The following is a 23,117-nucleotide window of genomic DNA, read 5'->3' on the forward strand; positions in this document are numbered from 1 at the left end:
CTGACGGAGAGACCCCTCTTTAACAGGAGAGTCCCTGACGGAGAGACCCCCTCTTTAACAGGGGAGTCCCTGACAGAGAGACTCCCTCTTTAACAGGGGAGTCCCTGACGGAGAGACTAGACCCTCTTTAACAGGGGAGTCTCTGACGGAGAGACTCCTCTTTAATTCCCCGCTCCCCTCACGACTATCTCGAAAATTTGGGTCAAATTCTCCCGCGTGACAGCTGAAATGGCAAAGGAACGGAGCGCCAGTTTTCCAGTCAATCCCTGCTCCGAATTTAACCCTTGCAGGTGCAGGGGTGACTCGGGAGGGGGTGACACGGGAGGGGGTGCCCTCGGGAGGGGGGTGCCTCGGGAAGGGGGTCCCTCGGGATACAGTAAAAGGGATACGCGGGGCAGTGAGCGTGAGACAAGTTTGGGAGTTACCTGTCCAGAGAGTTGCAGGTTGCCTTGGTGCAAGGGTGCATTGTTCCCTGAACCACCTGGGCACGGAACAAGTAGGTCGGTGCCCACAGTGCCAGAGTGCCCGTGACAAAGGCCACAGCTGTGAATCCCAAAGACGATAGAATGAAGCTATAACTGCGAGAGAGAGAGAGAGAGAGATTAGATACACTGTCATTTCCCCCTCTGGGACCGCGTGTCACAGTGCGTTAGATACACTGTCCTTTCCCCCTCTGGGACCGGGTGTCACAGTGCGTTAGATACACTGTCCTTTCCCCCTCTGGGACCGGGTGTCACAGTGCGTTAGATACACTGTCCTTTCCCCCTCTGGGACCGGGTGTCACAGTGCGTTAGATACACTGTCCTTTCCCCCTCTGGGACCGGGTGTCACAGTGCGTTAGATACACTGTCCTTTCCCCCTCTGGGACCGGGTGTCACAGTGCGTTAGATACACTGTCCTTTCCCCCTCTGGGACCGGGTGTCACAGTGCGTTAGATACACTGTCCTTTCCCCCTCTGGGACCGGGTGTCACAGTGCGTTAGATACACTGTCCTTTCCCCCTCTGGGACCGGGTGTCACAGTGCGTTAGATACACTGTCCTTTCCCCCTCTGGGACCGGGTGTCACAGTGCGTTAGATACACTGTCCTTTCCCCCTCTGGGACCGGGTGTCACAGTGTGTTAGATACACTGTCCTTTCCCCCTCTGGGACCGGGTGTCACAGTGTGTTAGATACACTGTCCTTTCCCCCTTTGGGACCGGGTGTCACAGTGCGTTAGATACACTGTCCTTTCCCCCTCTGGGACCGGGTGTCACAGTGCGTTAGATACACTGTCCTTTCCCCCTCTGGGACCGGGTGTCACAGTGCGTTAGATACACTGTCCTTTCCCCCTTTGGGACCGGGTGTCACAGTGCGTTAGATACACTGTCCTTTCCCCCTCTGGGACCGGGTGTCACAGTGCGTTAGATACACTGTCCTTTCCCCCTTTGGGACCGGGTGTCACAGTGCGTTAGATACACTGTCCTTTCCCCCTCTGGGACCGGGTGTCACAGTGCTTTAGATACACTGTCCTTTCCCCCTCTGGGACCGGGTGTCACAGTGCGTTAGATACACTGTCCTTTCCCCCTCTGGGACCGGGTGTCACAGTGCGTTAGATACACTGTCCTTTCCCCCTCTGGGACCGGGTGTCACAGTGCGTTAGACACACTGTCCTTTCCCCCTCTGGGACCGGGTGTCTCAGTGCGTTAGATACACTGTCCTTTCCCCCCTCTGGGACCGGGTGTCACAGTGCGTTAGATACACTGTCCTTTCCCCCTCTGGGAGCGGGTGTCACAGTGCGTTAGATACACTGTCCTTTCCCCCTCTGGGACCGGGTGTCACAGTGCGTTAGATACACTGTCCTTTCCCCCTCTGGGACCGGGTGTCACAGTGTGTTAGATACACTGTCCTTTCCCCCTCTGGGACCGGGTGTCACAGTGCGTTAGATACACTGTCCTTTCCCCCTCTGGGACCGGGTGTCACAGTGCGTTAGATACACTGTCCTTTCCCCCTCAGGGACCGGGTGTCACAGTGCGTTAGATACACTGTCCTTTCCCCCTCTGGGACCGGGTGTCACAGTGCGTTAGATACACTGTCCCTTCCCCCTCTGGGACCGGGTGTCACAGTGCGTTAGACACACTGTCCTTTCCCCCTCTGGGACCGGGTGTCACAGTGCGTTAGATACACTGTCCTTTCCCCCTCTGGGACCGGGTGTCACAGTGCGTTAGATACACTGTCCTTTCCCCCTCTGGGACCGGGTGTCACAGTGCGTTAGATACACTGTCCTTTCCCCCCTCTGGGACCGGGTGTCACAGTGCGTTAGATACACTGTCCTTTCCCCCTCTGGGACCGGGTGTCACAGTGCTTTAGATACACTGTCCTTTCCCCCTCTGGGACCGGGTGTCACAGTGCGTTAGATACACTGTCCTTTCCCCCTCTGGGACCGGGTGTCACAGTGCGTTAGATACACTGTCCTTTCCCCCTCTGGGACCGGGTGTCACAGTGCGTTAGATACACTGTCCTTTCCCCCTCTGGGACCGGGTGTCACAGTGTGTTAGATACACTGTCCTTTCCCCCTCAGGGACCGGGTGTCACAGTGCGTTAGATACACTGTCCTTTCCCCCTCTGGGACCGGGTGTCACAGTGCGTAAGATACACTGTCCTTTCCCCCTCTGGGACCGGGTGTCCCAGTGCGTTAGATACACTGTCCTTTCCCCCTCTGGGACCGGGTGTCACAGTGCGTTAGATACACTGTCCCTTCCCCCTCTGGGACCGGGTGTCACAGTGCGTTAGACACACTGTCCTTTCCCCCTCTGGGACCGGGTGTCACAGTGCGTTAGATACACTGTCCTTTCCCCCTCTGGGACCGGGTGTCACAGTGCGTTAGATACACTGTCCTTTCCCCCTCTGGGACCGGGTGTCACAGTGCGTTAGATACACTGTCCTTTCCCCCTCTGGGACCGGGTGTCACAGTGCGTTAGATACACTGTCCTTTCCCCCTCTGGGACCGGGTGTCCCAGTGCTTTAGATACACTGTCCTTTCCACCTCTGGGACCGGGTGTCACAGTGCGTGAGATACACTGTCCTTTCCCCCTCTGGGACCGGGTGTCACAGTGCGTTAGATACACTGTCCTTTCTCCCTCTGGGACCGGGTGTTACAGTGCGTTAGATACACTGTCCTTTCCCCCTCTGGGACCGGGTGTCACAGTGCATTAGATACACTGTCCTTTCCCCCTCTGGGACCGGGTGTCACAGTGCGTTAGATACACTGTCCTTTCCCCCTCTGGGACCGGGTGTCACAGTGCGTTAGATACACTGTCCTTTCCCCCTCTGGGACCGGGTGTCACAGTGCGTTAGATACACTGTCCTTTCCCCCTCTGGGACCGGGTGTCACAGTGCGTTAGACACACTGTCCCTTCCGCCCTCTGGGACCGGGTGTCACAGTGCGTTAGATACACTGTCCTTTCCCCCTCTGGGACCGGGTGTCACAGTGCGTTAGATACACTGTCCTTTCCCCCTCTGGGACCGGGTGTCACAGTGCTTTAGATACACTGTCCTTTCCCCCTCTGGGACCGGGTGTCACAGTGTGTTAGATACACTGTCCTTTCCCCCTCTGGGACCGGGTGTCACAGTGCGTTAGATACACTGTCCTTTCCCCCTCTGGGACCAGGTGTCACAGTGTGTTAGATACACTGTCCTTTCCCCCTCTGGGACCGGGTGTCACAGTGTGTTAGATACACTGTCCTTTCCCCCTCTGGGACCGGGAGTCACAGTGCGTTAGATACACTGTCCATTCCCCCTCTGGGACCGGGTGTCACAGTGCGTTAGATACACTGTCCTTTCCCCCTCTGGGACCGGGTGTCACAGTGCATTAGATACACTGTCCTTTCCCCCTCTGGGACCGGGTGTCACAGTGCGTTCGATACACTGTCCTTTCCCCCTCTGGGACCGGGTGTCACAGTGCGTTAGATACACTGTCCTTTCTCCCTCTGGGACCGGGTGTCACAGTGCGTTAGATACACTGTCCTTTCCCCCTCTGGGACCGGGTGTCACAGTGCGTTAGATACACTGTCCTTTCCCCCTCTGGGACCGGGTGTCACAGTGCGTTAGATACACTGTCCTTTCCCCCTCTGGGACCGGGTGTCACAGTGCGTTAGATACACTGTCCTTTCCCCCTCTGGGACCGGGTGTCACAGTGCGTTAGATACACTGTCCTTTCCCCCTCTGGGACCGGGTGTCACAGTGTGTTAGATACACTGTCCTTCCCCCGTCTGGGACCGGGTGTCACAGTGCGTTAGATACACTGTCCTTTCCCCTCTGGGACTGGGTGTCACAGTGCGTTAGATACACTGTCCTTTCCCCCTCTGGGACCGGGTGTCACAGTGCGTTAGATACACTGTCCTTTCCCCCTCTGGGACCGGGTGTCACAGGGCGTTAGATACACTGTCCTTTCCCCCTCTGGGACCGGGTGTCACAGTGCGTTAGATACACTGTCCTTTCCCCCTCTGGGACCGGGTGTCACAATGCGTTAGATACACTGTCCTTTCCCCCTCTGGGAGCGGGTGTCACAGTGCGTTAGATACACTGTCCTTTCCACCTCTGGGACCGGGTGTCACAATGCGTTAGATACACTGTCCTTTCCCCCTCTGGGACCGGGTGTCACAGTGCGTTAGATACACTGTCCTTTCCCCCTCTGGGACCGGGTGTCACAGTGCGTTAGATACACTGTCCTTTCCCCCTCTGGGACCGGGTGTCACAGTGCGTTAGATACACTGTCCTTCCCCCCTCTGGGACCGGGTGTCACAGTGCGTTAGATACACTGTCCATTCCCCCTCTGGGACTGGGTGTCACAGTGCGTTAGATACACTGTCCTTTCCCCCTCTGGGACCGGGTGTCACAGTGCGTTAGATACACTGTCCTTTCCCCCTCTGGGACCGGGTGTCACAGTGCGTTAGATACACTGTCCTTTCCCCCTCTGGGACCGGGTGTCACAGTGCCTTAGATACACTGTCCTTTCCCCCTCTGGGACCGGGTGTCACAGTGCGTTAGATACACTGTCCTTTCCTCCTCTGAGACCGGGTGTCACAGTGCGTTAGATACACTGTCCTTTCCCCCTCTGGGACCGGGTGTCACAGTGCGTGAGATACACTGTCCTTTCCCCCTCTGGGACCGGGTGTCCCAGTGCGTTAGATACACTGTCCTTTCCCGCTCTGGGACCGGGTGTCACAGTGCGTTAGATGCACTGTCCTTTCCCCCTCTGGGACCGGGTGTCACAGTGCGTTAGATACACTGTCCTTTCCCCCTCTGGGACCGGGTGTCACAGTGCGTTAGATACACTGTCCTTCCCCCCTCTGGGACCGGGTGTCACAGTGCGTTAGATACACTGTCCTTTCCCCCTCTGGGACTAGGTGTCACAGTGTGTTAGATACACTGTCCTTTCCCCCTCTGGGACCGGGTGTCACAGTGCGTTAGATACACTGTCCTTTCCCCCTCTGGGACCGTGTGTCACAGTGCATTAGATACACTGTCCTTTCCCCCTCTGGGACCGGGTGTCACAGTGCGTTAGATACACTGTCCTTTCCCCCTCTGGGACCGGGTGTCACAGTGCGTTAGATACACTGTCCTTTCCCCCTCTGGGACCGGGTGTCACAGTGCGTTAGATACACTGTCCTTTCCCCCTCTGGGACCGGGTGTCACAGTGCGTTAGATACACTGTTCTTTCCCCCTCTGGGACCGGGTGTCACAGTGCGTTAGATACACTGTCCTTTCCACCTCTGGGACCAGGTGTCACAGTGCGTTCGATACACTGTCCTTTCCACCTCTGGGACCGGGTGTCACAGTGCGTTAGATACACTGTCCTTTCCCCCTCTGGGACCGGGTGTCACAGTGCATTAGATAAACTGTCCTTTCCCCCTCTGGGACCGGGTGTCACAGTGCGTTAGATGCACTGTCCTTTCCCCCTGTGGGACCGGGTGTCACAGCGCGTTAGATACACTGTCCTTCCCCCCTCTGCGACCGGGTGTCACAGTGCGTTAGATACACTGTCCTTTCCCCCTCTGGGACTAGGTGTCACAGTGCGTTAGATACACTGTCCTTTCCCCCTCTGGGACCGGGTGTCACAGTGCGTTAGATACACTGTCCTTTCCCCCTCTCGGACCGGGTGTCCCAGTGCGTTCGATACACTGTCCTTTCCCGCTCTGGGACCGGGTGTCACAGTGCGTTAGATACACTGTCCTTTCCCCCTCTGGGACCGGGTGTCACAGTGCGTTAGATACACTGTCCTTTCCCCCTCTGGGACCGGGTGTCACAGTGCGTTAGATACACTGTCCTTTCCCCCTCTGGGACCGGGTGTCACAGTGCGTTAGATACACTGTCCTTTCCCCCTCTGGGACCGGGTGTCACAGTGCGTTAGATACACTGTCCTTTCCCCCTCTGGGACCGGGTGTCACAGTGCGTTAGATACACTGCCCTTTCCCCCTCTGGGACCGGGTGTCACAGTGCGTTAGATACACTGTCCTTTCCCCCTCTGGGACCGGGTGTCACAGTGCGTTAGATACACTGTCCTTTCCCCCTCTGGGACCGGGTGTCACAGTGCGTTAGATACACTGTCCTTTCCCCCTCTGGGACCGGGTGTCACAGTGCGTTAGATACACTGTCCTTTCCCCCTCTGGGACCGGGTGTCACAGTGCGTTAGATACACTGTCCTTTCCCCCTCTGGGACCGGGTGTCACAGTGCGTTAGATACACTGTTCTTTCCCCCTCTGGGACTGGGTGTCACAGTGCGTTAGATACACTGTCCTTTCCACCTCTGGGACCGGGTGTCACAGTGCGTTAGATACACTGTCCTTTCCCCCTCTGGGACTGGGTGTCACAGTGCGTTAGATACACTGTCCTTTCCACCTCTGGGACCGGGTGTCACAGTGCGTTAGATACACTGTCCTTTCCACCTCTGGGACCGGGTGTCACAGTGCGTTAGATACACTGTTCTTTCCCCCTCTGGGACTGGGTGTCACAGTGCGTTAGATACACTGTCCTTTCCCCCTCTGGGAGCGGGTGTCACAGTGCGTTAGATACACTGTCCTTTCCCCCTCTGGGACCGGGTGTCACAGTGCGTTAGATACACTGTCCTTTCCCCCTCTGGGACCGGGTGTCACAGTGCGTTAGATACACTGTTCTTTCCCCCTCTGGGACTGGGTGTCACAGTGCGTTAGATACACTGTCCTTTCCACCTCTGGGACCGGGTGTCACAGTGCGTTAGATACACTGTCCTTTCCCCCTCTGGGACCGGGTGTCACAGTGCGTTAGATACACTGTCCTTTCCCCCTCTGGGACCGGGTGTCACAGTGCGTTAGATACACTGTCCTTTCCCCCTCTGGGACCGGGTGTCACAGTGCGTTAGATACACTGTCCTTCCCCCCTCTGGGACCGGGTGTCACAGTGCGTTAGATACACTGTCCTTTCCCCCTCTGGGACTGGGTGTCACAGTGCGTTAGATACACTGTCCTTTCCCCCTCTGGGACCGGGTGTCACAGTGCGTTAGATACACTGTCCTTTCCCCCTCTGGGACCGGGTGTCACAGTGCGTTAGATACACTGTCCTTTCCCCCTCTGGGACCGGGTGTCACAGTGCGTTAGATACACTGTCCTTTCCCCCTCTGGGACCGGGTGTCACAGTGCGTTAGATACACTGTCCTTTCCCCCTCTGGGACCGGGTGTCACAGTGCGTTAGATACACTGTCCTTTCCCCCTCTGGGACCGGGTGTCACAGTGCGTTAGATACACTGTTCTTTCCCCCTCTGGGACTGGGTGTCACAGTGCGTTAGATACACTGTCCTTTCCACCTCTGGGACCGGGTGTCACAGTGCGTTAGATACACTGTCCTTTCCCCCTCTGGGACTGGGTGTCACAGTGCGTTAGATACACTGTCCTTTCCACCTCTGGGACCGGGTGTCACAGTGCGTTAGATACACTGTCCTTTCCACCTCTGGGACCGGGTGTCACAGTGCGTTAGATACACTGTTCTTTCCCCCTCTGGGACTGGGTGTCACAGTGCGTTAGATACACTGTCCTTTCCCCCTCTGGGACCGGGTGTCACAGTGCGTTAGATACACTGTCCTTTCCCCCTCTGGGACCGGGTGTCACAGTGCGTTAGATACACTGTTCTTTCCCCCTCTGGGACTGGGTGTCACAGTGCGTTAGATACACTGTCCTTTCCACCTCTGGGACCGGGTGTCACAGTGCGTTAGATACACTGTCCTTTCCCCCTCTGGGACCGGGTGTCACAGTGCGTTAGATACACTGTCCTTTCCCCCTCTGAGTCCGGGTGTCACAGTGCGTTAGATACACTGTCCTTTCCCCCTCTGGGACTGGGTGTCACAGTGCGTTAGATACACTGTCCTTTCCCCCTCTGGGACCGGGTGTCACAGTGCGTTAGATACACTGTCCTTTCCCCCTCTGGGACTGGGTGTCACAGTGCGTTAGATACACTGTCCTTTCCCCCTCTGGGACCGGGTGTCACAGTGCGTTAGATACACTGTCCTTTCCCCCTCTGGGAACGGGTGTCACAGTGCGTTAGATACACTGTCCTTTCACCCTCTGGGACCGGGTGTCACAGTGCGTTAGATACACTGTCCTTTCCACCTCTGGGACCAGGTGTCACAGTGCGTTAGATACACTGTCCTTTCCCCCTCTGGGACCGGGTGTCACAGTGCGTTAGATACACTGTCCTTTCCCCCTCTGGGACCGGGTGTCACAGTGCGTTAGATACACTGTCCTTTCCCCCTCTGGGACCGGGTGTCACAGTGCGTTAGATACACTGTCCTTTCCCCCTCTGGGACCGGGTGTCACAGTGCGTTAGATACACTGTCCTTTCCCCCTCTGGGACCGGGTGTCACAGTGCGTTAGATACTTACTTGGAGCAGAGATCCTTCACATCGGCAAGCCAGGATGTGTAGACGAGTTCTCGCTCTGAGCCACGCTCCAAAACTCCTCTTTGTGGCTCTTTAACTACGAAAACCAGGAGCAACACGGCCACTAGGCCCAGACCCGGAGTCACCTGATGAGGGAGAAACAAAGAGTAGTGAGGGAGCGCCGCACTGTGGGAGGGTCAGTGCTGAGGGGGCGGCGCACTGTGGGAGGGTCAGTGCTGAGGGAGCACCGCACTGTGGGAGGGTCAGTGCTGAGGGAGCGCCGCACTGTGGGAGGGTCAGTGCTGAGGGAGTGCCGCACTGTGGGAGGGTCAGTGCTGAGGGAGCGCCGCACTGTGGGAGGGTCAGTGCTGAGGGAGCGCCGCACTGTGGGAGGGTCAGTGCTGAGGGAGCGCCGCACTGTGGGAGGGTCAGTGCTGAGGGAGCGCCGCACTGTGGGAGGGTCAGTGCTGAGGGAGCGCCGCACTGTGGGAGGGTCAGTGCTGAGGGAGCGCCGCACTGTGGGAGGGTCAGTGCTGAGGGAGCGCCGCACTGTGGGAGGGTCAGTGCTGAGGGAGCGCCGCACTGTGGGAGGGTCAGTGCTGAGGGAGCGCCGCACTGTGGGAGGGTAAGTGCTGAGGGAGCGCCGCACTGTGGGAGGGTCAGTGCTGATGGAGCGCCGCACTGTGGGAGGGTCAGTGCTGAGGGAGCGCCGCACTGTGGGAGGGTCAGTGCTGAGGTAGCGCCGCACTGTGGGAGGGTCGGTGCTGAGAGAGCGCCGCACTGTGGGAGGGTCGGTGCTGAGGGAGCGCCGCACTGTGGGAGGGTCAGTGCTGAGGGAGCGCCGCAATGTGGGAGGGTCGGTGCTGAGGGAGCGCCGCACTGTGGGAGGGTCAGTGCTGAGGGAGCGCCGCACTGTGGGAGGGTCAGTGCTGAGGGAGTGCCGCACTGTGGGAGGGTCGGTGCTGAGGGAGCGCCGCACTGTGGGAGGGTCGGTGCTGAGGGAGCGCCGCACTGTGGGAGGGTCGGTGCTGAGGGAGCGCCGCACTGTGGGGAGGGTCAGTGCTGAGGGAGCGCCGCATGCGGGAGGGTCAGTGCCGAGGGAGCGCCGCACTGTGGGAGGGTCAGTGCCGAGGGAGCGCCGCACTGTGGGAGGGTCAGTGCCGAGGGAGCGCCGCACTGTGGGAGGGTCAGTGCCGAGGGAGCGCCGCACTGTGGGAGGGTCAGTGCCGAGGGAGCGCCGCACTGTGGGAGGGTCAGTGCCGTGGGAGCACCGCACTGTGGGAGGGTCAGTGCTGAGGGAGCGCCGCACTGTGGGAGGGTCAGTGCTGAGGGAGCGCCGCACTGTGGGAGGGTCGGTGCTGAGGGAGCGCCGCACTGTGGGAGGGTCAGTGCTGAGGGAGCGCCGCACTGTGGGAGGGTCGGTGCTGAGGGAGCGCCGCACTGTGGGAGGGTCGGTGCTGAGGGAGCGCCGCACTGTGGGAGGGTCAGTGCTGAGGGAGCGCCGCACTGTGGGAGGGTCGATGCTGAGGGAGCGCCGCACTGTGGGAGGGTCAGTGCTGAGGGAGCGCCGCACTGTGGGAGGGTCAGTGCTGAGGGAGTGCCGCACTGTGGGAGGGTCGGTGCTGAGGGAGCGCCGCACTGTGGGAGGGTCGGTGCTGAGGGAGCGCCGCACTGTGGGAGGGTCAGTGCTGAGGGAGCGCCGCACTGTGGGAGGGTCGGTGCTGAGGGAGCGCCGCACTGTGGGGAGGGTCAGTGCTGAGGGAGCGCCGCACTGTGGGAGGGTCAGTGCTGAGGGAGCGCCGCAGTGTGGGAGAGTTAGTGCTGAGGGAGCGCCGCACTGTGGGAGGGTCAGTGCTGAGGGAGCGCCGCACTGTGGGAGGGTCAGTGCTGAGGGAGTGCCGCACTGTGGGAGGGTCAGTGCCGAGGGAGCGCCGCACTGTGGGAGGGTCAGTGCTGAGGGAGCGCCGCACTGTGGGAGGGTCGGTGCTGAGGGAGCGCCGCACTGTGGGAGGGTCGGTGCTGAGGGAGCGCCGCACTGTGGGAGGGTCAGTGCTGAGGGAGCGCCGCACTGTGGGAGGGTCGGTGCTGAGGGAGCGCCGCACTGTGGGAGGGTCGGTGCTGAGGGAGCGCCGCACTGTGGGAGGGTCAGTGCTGAGGGAGCGCCGCACTGTGGGAGGGTCGGTGCTGAGGGAGCGCCGCACTGTGGGAGGGTCGGTGCTGAGGGAGCGCCGCACTGTGGGAGGGTCGGTGCTGAGGGAGCGCCGCACTGTGGGAGGGTCGGTGCTGAGGGAGCGCCGCACTGTGGGAGGGTCGGTGCTGAGGGAGCGCCGCACTGTGGGAGGGTCAGTGCTGAGGGAGCGCCGCACTGTGGGAGGGTCGGTGCTGAGGGAGCGCCGCACTGTGGGAGGGTCGGTGCTGAGGGGGCGCCGCACTGTGGGAGGGTCGGTGCTGAGGGAGCGCCGCACTGTGGGAGGGTCGGTGCTGAGGGGGCGCCGCACTGTGGGAGGGTCAGTGCTGAGGGAGCGCCGCACTGTGGGAGGGTCGGTGCTGAGGGGGCGCCGCACTGTGGGAGGGTCGGTGCTGAGGGAGCGCCGCACTGTGGGAGGGTCGGTGCTGAGGGAGCGCCGCACTGTGGGAGGGTCAGGGCTGAGGGAGCGCCGCACTGTGGGAGGGTCAGTGCTGAGGGAGCGCCGCACTGTGGGAGGGTCAGTGCTGAGGGAGCGCTGCACTGTGGGAGGGTCAGGGCTGAGGGAGCGCCGCACTGTGGGAGGGTCAGTGCTGAGGGAGCGCCGCACTGTGGGAGGGTCAGTGCTGAGGGAGCGCCGCACTGTGGGAGGGTCAGTGCAGGGGGAGCGCTTGAGAAAACGATCCCATTCTTGCATCCTTGGGAATGACGTCAAGTGGCCTCACATGACCCTGTGGGGTCGTCAAGGCCAAATATGGTGACACATTTCAGTTGGGGTTCAATCAAGGGAAGACTGGGGTTGTCCCCACTGGGGGAGAGGGGGAAATCTAGACACGGAGCCGGGAGGGCTAACACTCCCAGGACGATGACTCTCTGACATGGAGGCGGCCATCTTGGATTCAGACAAGTCGGGATGGCTTCATTTGGGGGACACGGGTCTTTGGAATTCTCTGTGAATCCAGCCTCATGGCGTCTGTCGGAGATACGGGGGAGCAGGTCGATCGCTCGGGGGACGGAGGGACACGGGGAGTGGGCGCGAGAGATCGGGGCAGGAGGCCAAGACTCACCCTCAGAGCCCAGTGCCAATCGCCTGACAGATCCGCCACTTTCGAAGCAACAATGTACCCCAGACCGCTGGGCACGGACACACGGGAGGAGGAGGAACAGAGAGATAAAAATAAAGGTTAAATGGCTGTATCCATCATCAAACCGAGAGATGGCAACCGCGAGGGGCACACCACACCAGCCTGACACTCCGTCTCCAGAGATCCCCCGACACTGCTCACAGCATTACAGATCCCGACACTGCAGAAAGCCCAACGAGTCTCCACCGACCCCCCGATAGAGGACCTTACCCAGACCCTCCCACTGTAACACCACACATCTATCTGCCAATCCATCTAACCTGCACATCTTTGGACACTAAGGGACAATTTAGCACGGCCAATCCACCTAACCTGCACATCTTTGGACTGTGGGAGGAAACCGGAGCACCCGGAGGAAACCCACGCAGACACGGGGAGAACGTGCAGACTCCGCACAGACAGTGACCCGAGCAGGGAATCGAACCCGGGTCCCTGGCGCTGTGAGGGAGCAGCGCAAAACTCTCCCAGGACAGGTACAGCACGGGGTTAGATACAGAGTAAAGCTCCCTCTACACTGTCCCCCATCAAACACTCCCAGGACAGGTACAGCACGGGGTTAGATACAGAGTAAAGCTCCCTCTACACTGTCCCCCATCAAACACTCCCAGGACAGGTACAGCACGGGGATAGATACAGAGTAAAGCTCCCTCTACACTTTCCCCCATCAAACACTCCCAGGACAGGTACAGCACGGGGTTAGATACAGAGTAAAGCTCCCTCTACACTGTCCCCCATCAAACACTCCCAGGACAGGTACAGCACGGGGTTAGATACAGAGTAAAGCTCCCTCTACACTGTCCCCATCAAACACTCCCAGGACAGGTACAGCACGGGGTTAGATACAGAGTAAAGCTCCCTCTACACTGTCCCCCATCAAACACTCCCAGGACAGGTACAGCACGGGGTTAGATACAGAGTAAAGCTCCCTCTACACTGTCCCCCATCAAAAACTCCCAGGACAGGTACAGCACGGGGTTAGATACAGAGTAAAGCTCCCTCTACACTGTCCCCATCAAACACTCCCAGGACAGGTACAGCACGGGGTTAGATACAGAGTAAAGCTCCCTCGACACTGTCCCCATCAAACACTCCCAGGACAGGTACAGCACGGGGTTAGATACAGAGTAAAGCTCCCTCTACACTGTCCCGCATCAAACACTCCCAGGACAGGGACAGTACGGGGTTAGATACAGAGTAAAGCTCCCTCTACACTGTCCCCATCAAACACTCCCCGGACAGGTACAGCACGGGGTTAGATACAGAGTAAAGCTCCCTCTACACTGTCCCCATCAAACACTCCCAGGACAGGTACAGCACGGGGTTAGATACAGAGTAAAGCTCCCTCTACACTGTCCCCATCAAACACTCCCAGGACAGGTACAGCACGGGGTTAGATACAGAGTAAAGCTCCCTCTACACTGTCCCCCATCAAACACTCCCAGGACAGGGACAGTACGGGGTTAGATACAGAGTAAAGCTCCCTCTACACTGTCCCCATCAAACACTCCCCGGACAGGTACAGCACGGGGTTAGATACAGAGTAAAGCTCCCTCCACACTGTCCCCCATCAAACACTCCCAGGACAGGTACAGCACGGGGTTAGATACAGAGTAAAGCTCCCTCTACACTGTCCCCCATCAAACACTCCCAGGACAGGTACAGCACGGAGTTAGATACAGAGTAAAGCTCCCTCTACACTGTCCCCCATCAAACACTCCCAGGACAGGTACAGCACGGGGTTAGATACAGAGTAAAGCTCCCTCTACACTGTCCCCATCAAACACTCCCAGGACAGGTACAGCACGGGGTTAGATACAGAGTAAAGCTCCCTCTACACTGTCCCCATCAAACACTCCCAGGGCAGGTACAGCACGGGGTTAGATACAGAGTAAAGCTCCCTGTACACTGTCCCCCATCAAACACTCCCAGGACAGGTACAGCACGGGGTGAGATACAGAGTAAAGCTCCCTCTACACTGTCCCCATCAAACACTCCCAGGACAGGTACAGCACGGGGCTAGAAACAGAGTAAAGCTCCCTCTACACTGTCCCCATCAAACACTCCCAGGACAGGTACAGCACGGGGTTAGATACAGAGTAAAGCTCCCTCTACACTGTCCCCATCAAACACTCCCAGGACAGGTACAGCACGGGGTTAGATACAGAGTAAAGCTCCCTCTACACTGTCCCCCATCAAACACTCCCAGGACAGGTACAGCACGGGGTTTGATACAGAGAAAAGCTCCCTCTACACTGTCCCCATCAAACACTCCCAGGACAGGTACAGCACGGGGTTAGATACAGAGTAAAGCTCCCTCAACACTGTCCCCATCAAACACTCCCAGGACAGGTACAGCACGGGGTTTGATACAGAGAAAAGCTCTCTCTCCACTGTCCCCATCAAACACTCCCAGGACAGGTACAGCACGGGGTTAGATACAGAGTAAAGCTCCCTCTACACTGTCCCCATCAAACACTCCCAGGACAGGTACAGCACGGGGTTAGATACAGAGTAAAGCTCCCTCTACACTGTCCCCATCAAACACTCCCAGGACAGGTACAGCACGGGGTTAGATACAGAGTAAAGCTCCCTCTACACTGTCCCCATCAAACACTCCCAGGACAGGTACAGCACGGGGATAGATACAGAGTAAAGCTCCCTCTACACTTTCCCCCATCAAACACTCCCAGGACAGGTACAGCACGGGGTTAGATACAGAGTAAAGCTCCCTCTACACTGTCCCCCATCAAACACTCCCAGGACAGGTACAGCACGGGGTTAGATACAGAGTAAAGCTCCCTCTACACTGTCCCCATCAAACACTCCCAGGACAGGTACAGCACGGGGTTAGATCCAGAGTAAAGCTCCCTCGACACTGTCCCCCATCAAACACTCCCAGGACAGGTACAGCACGGGGTTTGATACAGAGAAAAGCTCCCTCTACACTGTCCCCATCAAACACTCCCAGGACAGGTACAGCACGGGGTTAGATACAGAGTAAAGCTCCCTCTACACTGTCCCCATCAAACACTCCCAGGACAGGTACAGCACGGGGTTTGATACAGAGAAAAGCTCTCTCTACACTGTCCCCATCAAACACTCCCAGGACAGGTACAGCACGGGGTTAGATACAGAGTAAACCTCCCTCTACACTGTCCCCATCAAACACTCCCAGGACAGGTACAGCACGGGGTTAGATACAGAGTAAAGCTCCCTCTACACTGTCCCCATCAAACACTCCCAGGACAGGTACAGCACGGGGTTAGATACAGAGTAAAGCTCCCTCTACACTGTCCCCATCAAACACTCACAGGACAGGTACAGCACGGGGTTAGATACAGAGTAAAGCTCCCTCGACACTGTCCCCCATCAAACACTCCCAGGACAGGTACAGCACGGGGTTAGATACAGAGTCAACCTCCCTCGACACTGTCCCCATCAAACACTCCCAGGACAGGTACAGCACGGGGTTAGATACAGAGTAAAGCTCCCTCTACACTGTCCCCATCAAACACTCACAGGACAGGTACAGCACGGGGTTAGATACAGAGTAAAGCTCCCTCTACACTGTCCCCATCAAACACTCCCAGGACAGGTACAGCACGGGGTTAGATACAGAGTAAAGCTCCCTCTACACTGTCCCCCATCAAACACTCCCAGGACAGGTACAGCACGGGGTTCGATACAGAGTAAAGCTCCCTCTACACTGTCCCACATCAAACACTCCCAGGACAGGTACAGCACGGGGTTAGATACAGACTAAAGCTCCCTCTACACTGTCCCCATCAAACACTCCCAGGACAGGTACAGCACGGGGTTAGATACAGAGTAAAGCTCCCTCTACACTGTCCCCATCAAACACTCCCAGGACAGGTACAGCACGGGGTTAGATTCAGAGTAAAGCTCCCTCTACACTGTCCCCCATCAAACACTCCCAGGACAGGTACAGCACGGGGTTAGATACAGAGTAAAGCTCCCTCTACACTGTCCCCCATCAAACACTCCCAGGACAGGTACAGCACGGGGTTAGATACAGAGTAAAGCTCCCTCTACACTGTCCCCATCAAACACTCCCAGGACAGGTACAGCACGGGGTGAGATACAGAGTAAAGCTCCCTCTGCACTGTCCCCATCAAACACTCCCAGGACAGGTACAGCACGGGGTGATATACAGAGTAAAGCTCCCTCTACACTGTCCCCCATCAAACACTCCCAGGACAGGTACAGCACGGGGTTAGATACAGAGTAAAGCTCCCTCTACACTGTCCCCCATCAAACACTCCCAGGACAGGTACAGCACGGGGTGAGATACAGAGTGAAGCTCCATCTACACTGTCCCCATCAAACACTCCCAGGACAGGTACAGCACGGGGTTAGATACAGAGTAAAGCTCCCTCGACACTGTCCCCATCAAACACTCCCAGGACAGGTACAGCACGGGGTTAGATACAGAGTAAAGCTCCCTCTACACTGTCCCCATCAAACACTCCCAGGACAGGTACAGCACGGGGTTAGATACAGAGTAAAGCTCTCTCTACACTGTCCCCATCAAACACTCCCAGGACAGGTACAGCACGGGGTTAGATACAGAGTAAAGCTCCCTCTACACTGTCCCCCATCAAACACTCCCAGGACAGGTACAGCACGGGGTTAGATACAGAGTAAAGCTCCCTCTACACTGTCCCCCATCAAACACTCCCAGGACAGGTACAGCACGGGGTTCGATACAGAGTAAAGCTCCCTCTACACTGTCCCCCATCAAACACTCCCAGGACAGGTACAGCACGGGGTTAGATACAGAGTAAAGCTCCCTCTACACTGTCCCCATCAAACACTCCCAGGACAGGTACAGCACGGGGTTAGATACAGAGTAAAGCTCCCTCTACACTGTCCCCATCAAACACTCCCAGGACAGGTACAGCACGGGGTTAGATACAGAGTAAAGCTCCCTCTGCACTGTCCCCATCAAACACTCCCAGGACAGGTACAGCACGGGGTTAGATACAGAGTAAAGCTCCCTCTACACTGTCCCCATCAAACACTCCCAGGACAGGTACAGCACGGGGTTAGATACAGAGTAAAGCTCCCTCTACACTGTCCCCATCAAACACTCCCAGGACAGGTACAGCACGGGGTTAGATACAGAGTAAAGCTCCCTCTCCACTGTCCCCCCATCAAACACTCCCAGGACAGGTACAGCACGGGGTAAGATACAGAGCAAAGCTCCCTCTCCACTGTCCCCCCATCAAACACTCCCAGGACAGGTACAGCACGGGGTTAGATATAGAGTAAAGCTCCCTCTACACTGTCCCCCATCAAACACTCCCAGGACAGGTACAGCACGGGGTTAGATACAGAGTAAAGCTCCCTCTGCACTGTCCCCATCAAACACTCCCAGGACAGGTACAGCACGGGGTTCGATACAGAGTAAAGCTCCCTCTGCACTGTCCCCATCAAACACTCCCAGGACAGGTACAGCACGGGGTTAGATACAGAGTAAAGCTCCCTCTACACTGTCCCCCATCAAACACTCCCAGGACAGGTACAGCACGGGGTTCGATACAGAGTAAAGCTCCCTCTACACTGTCCCCCATCAAACACTCCCAGGACAGGTACAGCACGGGGTTAGATACAGAGTAAAGCTCCCTCTACACTGTCCCCCATCAAACACTCCCAGAACAGGTACAGCACGGGGTGAGATACAGAGTGAAGCTCCCTCTACACTGTCCCCATCAAACACTCCCAGGACAGGTACAGCACGGGGTTAGATACAGAGTAAAGCTCCCTCTACACTGTCCCCATCAAACACTCCCAGGACAGGTACAGCACGGGGTTAGATACAGAGTAAAGCTCCCTCTACACTGTCCCCATCAAACACTCCCAGGACAGGGACAGCACGGGGTTAGATACAGAGTAAAGCTCCCTCGACACTGTCCCCATCAAACACTCCCAGGACAGGTACAGCACGGGGTTAGATACAGAGTAAAGCTCCCTCTACACTGTCCCCATCAAACACTCCCAGGACAGGTACAGCACGGGGTTAGATACAGAGTAAAGCTCCCTCTACACTGTCCCCCATCAAACACTCCCAGGACAGGTACAGCACGGGATTAGATACAGAGTAAAGCTCCCTCTACACTGTCCCCATCAAACACTCCCAGGACAGGTACAGCACGGGGTTAGATCCAGAGTAAAGCTCCCTCGACACTGTCCCCCATCAAACACTCCCAGGACAGGTACAGCACGGGGATAGATACAGAGTAAAGCTCCCTCTACACTTTCCCCCATCAAACACTCCCAGGACAGGTACAGCACGGGGTTAGATACAGAGTAAAGCTCCCTCTACACTGTCCCCCATCAAACACTCCCAGGACAGGTACAGCACGGGGTGAGATACAGAGTAAAGCTCCCTCTACACTGTCCCCATCAAACACTCCCAGGACAGGTACAGCACGGGGTTAGATACAGAGTAAAGCTCCCTCTACACTGTCCCCCATCAAACACTCCCAGGACAGGTACAGCACGGGGTTAGATACAGAGTAAAGCTCCCTCTACACTGTCCCCCATCAAACACTCCCAGGACAGGTACAGCACGGGGTTAGATACAGAGTAAAGCTCCCTCGACACTGTCCCCATCAAACACTCCCAGGACAGTTACAGCACGGGGTTAGATACAGAGTAAAGCTCCCTCTACACTGTCCCGCATCAAACACTCCCAGGACAGGGACAGTACGGGGTTCGATACAGAGTAAAGCTCCCTCTACACTGTCCCCATCAAACACTCCCCGGACAGGGACAGCACGGGGTTAGATACAGAGTAAAGCTCCCTCTACACTGTCCCCATCAAACACTCCCAGGACAGGTACAGCACGGGGTTAGATACAGAGTAAAGCTCCCTCTAAACTGTCCCCATCAAACACTCCCAGGACAGGTACAGCACGGGGTTAGATACAGAGTAAAGCTCCCTCTACACTGTCCCCCATCAAACACTCCCAGGACAGGGACAGTACGGGGTTAGATACAGAGTAAAGCTCCCTCTGCACTGTCCCCATCAAACACTCCCCGGACAGGTACAGCACGGGGTTCGATACAGAGTAAAGCTCCCTCTACACTGTCCCCCATCAAACACTCCCAGGACAGGTACAGCACGGGGTTCGATACAGAGTAAAGCTCCCTCTACACTGTCCCACATCAAACACTCCCAGGACAGGTACAGCACGTGGTTAGATACAGACTAAAGCTCCCTCTACACTGTCCCCATCAAACACTCCCAGGACAGGTACAGCACGGGGTTAGATACAGAGTAAAGCTCCCTCTACACTGTCCCCATCAAACACTCCCAGGACAGGTACAGCACGGGGTTAGATTCAGAGTAAAGCTCCCTCTACACTGTCCCCCATCAAACACTCCCAGGACAGGTACAGCACGGGGTTAGATACAGAGTAAAGCTCCCTCTACACTGTCCCCATCAAACACTCCCAGGACAGGTACAGCACGGGGTGAGATACAGAGTAAAGCTCCCTCTGCACTGTCCCCATCAAACACTCCCAGGACAGGTACAGCACGGGGTGATATACAGAGTAAAGCTCCCTCTACACTGTCCCCCATCAAACACTCCCAGGACAGGTACAGCACGGGGTTAGATACAGAGTAAAGCTCCCTCTACACTGTCCCCCATCAAACACTCCCAGGACAGGTACAGCACGGGGTGAGATACAGAGTGAAGCTCCATCTACACTGTCCCCATCAAACACTCCCAGGACAGGTACAGCACGGGGTTAGATACAGAGTAAAGCTCCCTCGACACTGTCCCCATCAAACACTCCCAGGACAGGTACAGCACGGGGTTAGATACAGAGTAAAGCTCCCTCTACACTGTCCCCATCAAACACTCCCAGGACAGGTACAGCACGGGGTTAGATACAGAGTAAAGCTCTCTCTACACTGTCCCCCATCAAACACTCCCAGGACAAGTACAGCACGGGGTTCGATACAGAGTAAAGCTCCCTCTACACTGTCCCCCATCAAACACTCCCAGGACAGGTACAGCACGGGGTTAGATACAGAGTAAAGCTCCCTCTACACTGTCCCCATCAAACACTCCCAGGACAGGTACAGCACGGGGTTAGATACAGAGTAAAGCTCCCTCTACACTGTCCCCATCAAACACTCCCAAGACAGGTACAGCACAGGGTTAGATACAGAGTAAAGCTCCCTCTACACTGTCCCCATCAAACACTCCCAGGACAGGTACAGCACGGGGTTAGATACAGAGTAAAGCTCCCTCTACACTGTCCCCATCAAACACTCCCAGGACAGGTACAGCACGGGGTTAGATACAGAGTAAAGCTCCCTCTACTCTGTCCCCATCAAACACTCCCAGGACAGGTGCAGCACGGGGTTAGATACAGAGTAAAGCTCCCTCTCCACTGTCCCCCCATCAAACACTCCCAGGACAGGTACAGCACGGGGTTAGATACAGAGCATAGCTCCCTCTCCACTGTCCCCCCATCAAACACTCCCAGGACAGTTACAGCACGGGGTTAGATATAGAGTAAAGCTCCCTCTACACTGTCCCCCATCAAACACTCCCAGGACAGGTACAGCACGGGGTTAGATACAGAGTAAAGCTCCCTCTGCACTGTCCCCATCAAACACTCCCAGGACAGGTACAGCACGGTGTTCGATACAGAGTAAAGCTCCCTCTGCACTGTCCCCATCAAACACTCCCAGGACAGGTACAGCACGGGGTTAGATACAGAGTAAAGCTCCCTCTACACTGTCCCCCATCAAACACTCCCAGGACAGGTACAGCACGGGGTTCGATACAGAGTAAAGCTCCCTCTACACTGTCCCCCATCAAACACTCCCAGGACAGGTACAGCACGGGGTTAGATACAGAGTAAAGCTCCCTCTACACTGTCCCCCATCAAACACTCCCAGAACAGGTACAGCACGGGGTGAGATACAGAGTGAAGCTCCCTCTACACTGTCCCCATCAAACACTCCCAGGACAGGTACAGCACGGGGTTAGATACAGAGTAAAGCTCCCTCTACACTGTCCCCATCAAACACTCCCAGGACAGGTACAGCACGGGGTTAGATACAGAGTAAAGCTCCCTCTACACTGTCCCCATCAAACACTCCCAGGACAGGGACAGCACGGGGTTAGATACAGAGTAAAGCTCCCTCGACACTGTCCCCATCAAACACTCCCAGGACAGGTACAGCACGGGGTTAGATACAGAGTAAAGCTCCCTCTACACTGTCCCCATCAAACACTCCCAGGACAGGTACAGCACGGGGTTAGATACAGAGTAAAGCTCCCTCTACACTGTCCCCCATCAAACACTCCCAGGACAGGTACAGCACGGGGTTAGATACAGAGTAAAGCTCCCTCTACACTGTCCCCATCAAACACTCCCAGGACAGGTACAGCACGGGGTTAGATACAGAGTAAAGCTCCCTCTACACTGTCCCCCATCAAACACTCCCAGGACAGGTACAGCACGGGGATAGATACAGAGTAAAGCTCCCTCTACACTTTCCCCCATCAAACACTCCCAGGACAGGTGCAGCACGGGGTTAGATACAGAGTAAAGCTCCCTCTACACTGTCCCCCATCAAACACTCCCAGGACAGGTACAGCACGGGGTGAGATACAGAGTAAAGCTCCCTCTACACTGTCCCCATCAAACACTCCCAGGACAGGTACAGCACGGGGTTAGATACAGAGTAAAGCTCCCTCTACACTGTCCCCCATCAAACACTCCCAGGACAGGTACAGCACGGGGTTAGATACAGAGTAAAGCTCCCTCTACACTGTCCCCCATCAAACACTCCCAGGACAGGTACAGCACGGGGTTAGATACAGAGTAAAGCTCCCTCTGCACTGTCCCCATCAAACACTCCCAGGACAGGTACAGCACGGGGTTAGATACAGAGTAAAGCTCCCTCGACACTGTCCCCATCAAACACTCCCAGGACAGTTACAGCACGGGGTTAGATACAGAGTAAAGCTCCCTCTACACTGTCCCGCATCAAACACTCCCAGGACAGGGACAGTACGGGGTTCGATACAGAGTAAAGCTCCCTCTACACTGTCCCCATCAAACACTCCCCGGACAGGGACAGCACGGGGTTAGATACAGAGTAAAGCTCCCTCTACACTGTCCCCATCAAACACTCCCAGGACAGGTACAGCACGGGGTTAGATACAGAGTAAAGCTCCCTCTACACTGTCCCCATCAAACACTCCCAGGACAGGTACAGCACGGGGTTAGATACAGAGTAAAGCTCCCTCTACACTGTCCCCCATCAAACACTCCCAGGACAGGGACAGTACGGGGTTAGATACAGAGTAAAGCTCCCTCTGCACTGTCCCCATCAAACACTCCCCGGACAGGTACAGCACGGGGTTCGATACAGAGTAAAGCTCCCTCCACACTGTCCCCCATCAAACACTCCCAGGACAGGTACAGCACGGGGTTAGATACAGAGTAAAGCTCCCTCTACACTGTCCCCCATCAAACACTCCCAGGACAGGTACAGCACGGGGTTAGATACAGAGTAAAGCTCCCTCTCCACTGTCCCCCATCAAACACTCCCAGGACAGGTACAGCACGGGGTTAGATACAGAGTAAAGCTCCCTCTACACTGTCCCCATCAAACACTCCCAGGACAGGTACAGCACGGGGTTAGATACAGAGTAAAGCTCCCTCTACACTGTCCCCATCAAACACTCCCAGGGCAGGTACAGCACGGGGTTAGATACAGAGTAAAGCTCCCTCGACACTGTCCCCATCAAACACTCCCAGGACAGGTACAGCACGAGGCGAGATACAGAGTAAAGCTCCCTCGACACTGTCCCCATCAAACACTCCCAGGACAGGTACACCACGG

The 23,117-nt window shown here is 56.7% G+C and overlaps 1 protein-coding gene across 1 annotated transcript in view; it reads right to left on the reverse strand.

Annotated features, from left to right (window-relative positions):
- Positions 1–425: 425 nt before the first annotated feature.
- Positions 426–23,117, reverse strand: part of LOC144487112 (protein spinster homolog 1-like) — a gene marked incomplete at its 3' end in the record, with an annotated part of 54,629 nt that continues 31,937 nt past the window's right edge. The window contains exons 5-7 of the mRNA XM_078205169.1: positions 12,138–12,204; positions 8,889–9,031; positions 426–578 (exon numbers count right to left, since the gene is read on the reverse strand). Of these exons, the coding sequence (XP_078061295.1) occupies positions 426–578; positions 8,889–9,031; positions 12,138–12,204 (363 nt within the window). The remainder of the gene's footprint in view (positions 579–8,888; positions 9,032–12,137; positions 12,205–23,117) is intronic.

Source organism: Mustelus asterias, unplaced genomic scaffold (genome assembly GCF_964213995.1).
Source record: "Mustelus asterias unplaced genomic scaffold, sMusAst1.hap1.1 HAP1_SCAFFOLD_596, whole genome shotgun sequence".
NCBI classification, from domain to species: Eukaryota; Metazoa; Chordata; class Chondrichthyes; order Carcharhiniformes; family Triakidae; genus Mustelus; species Mustelus asterias.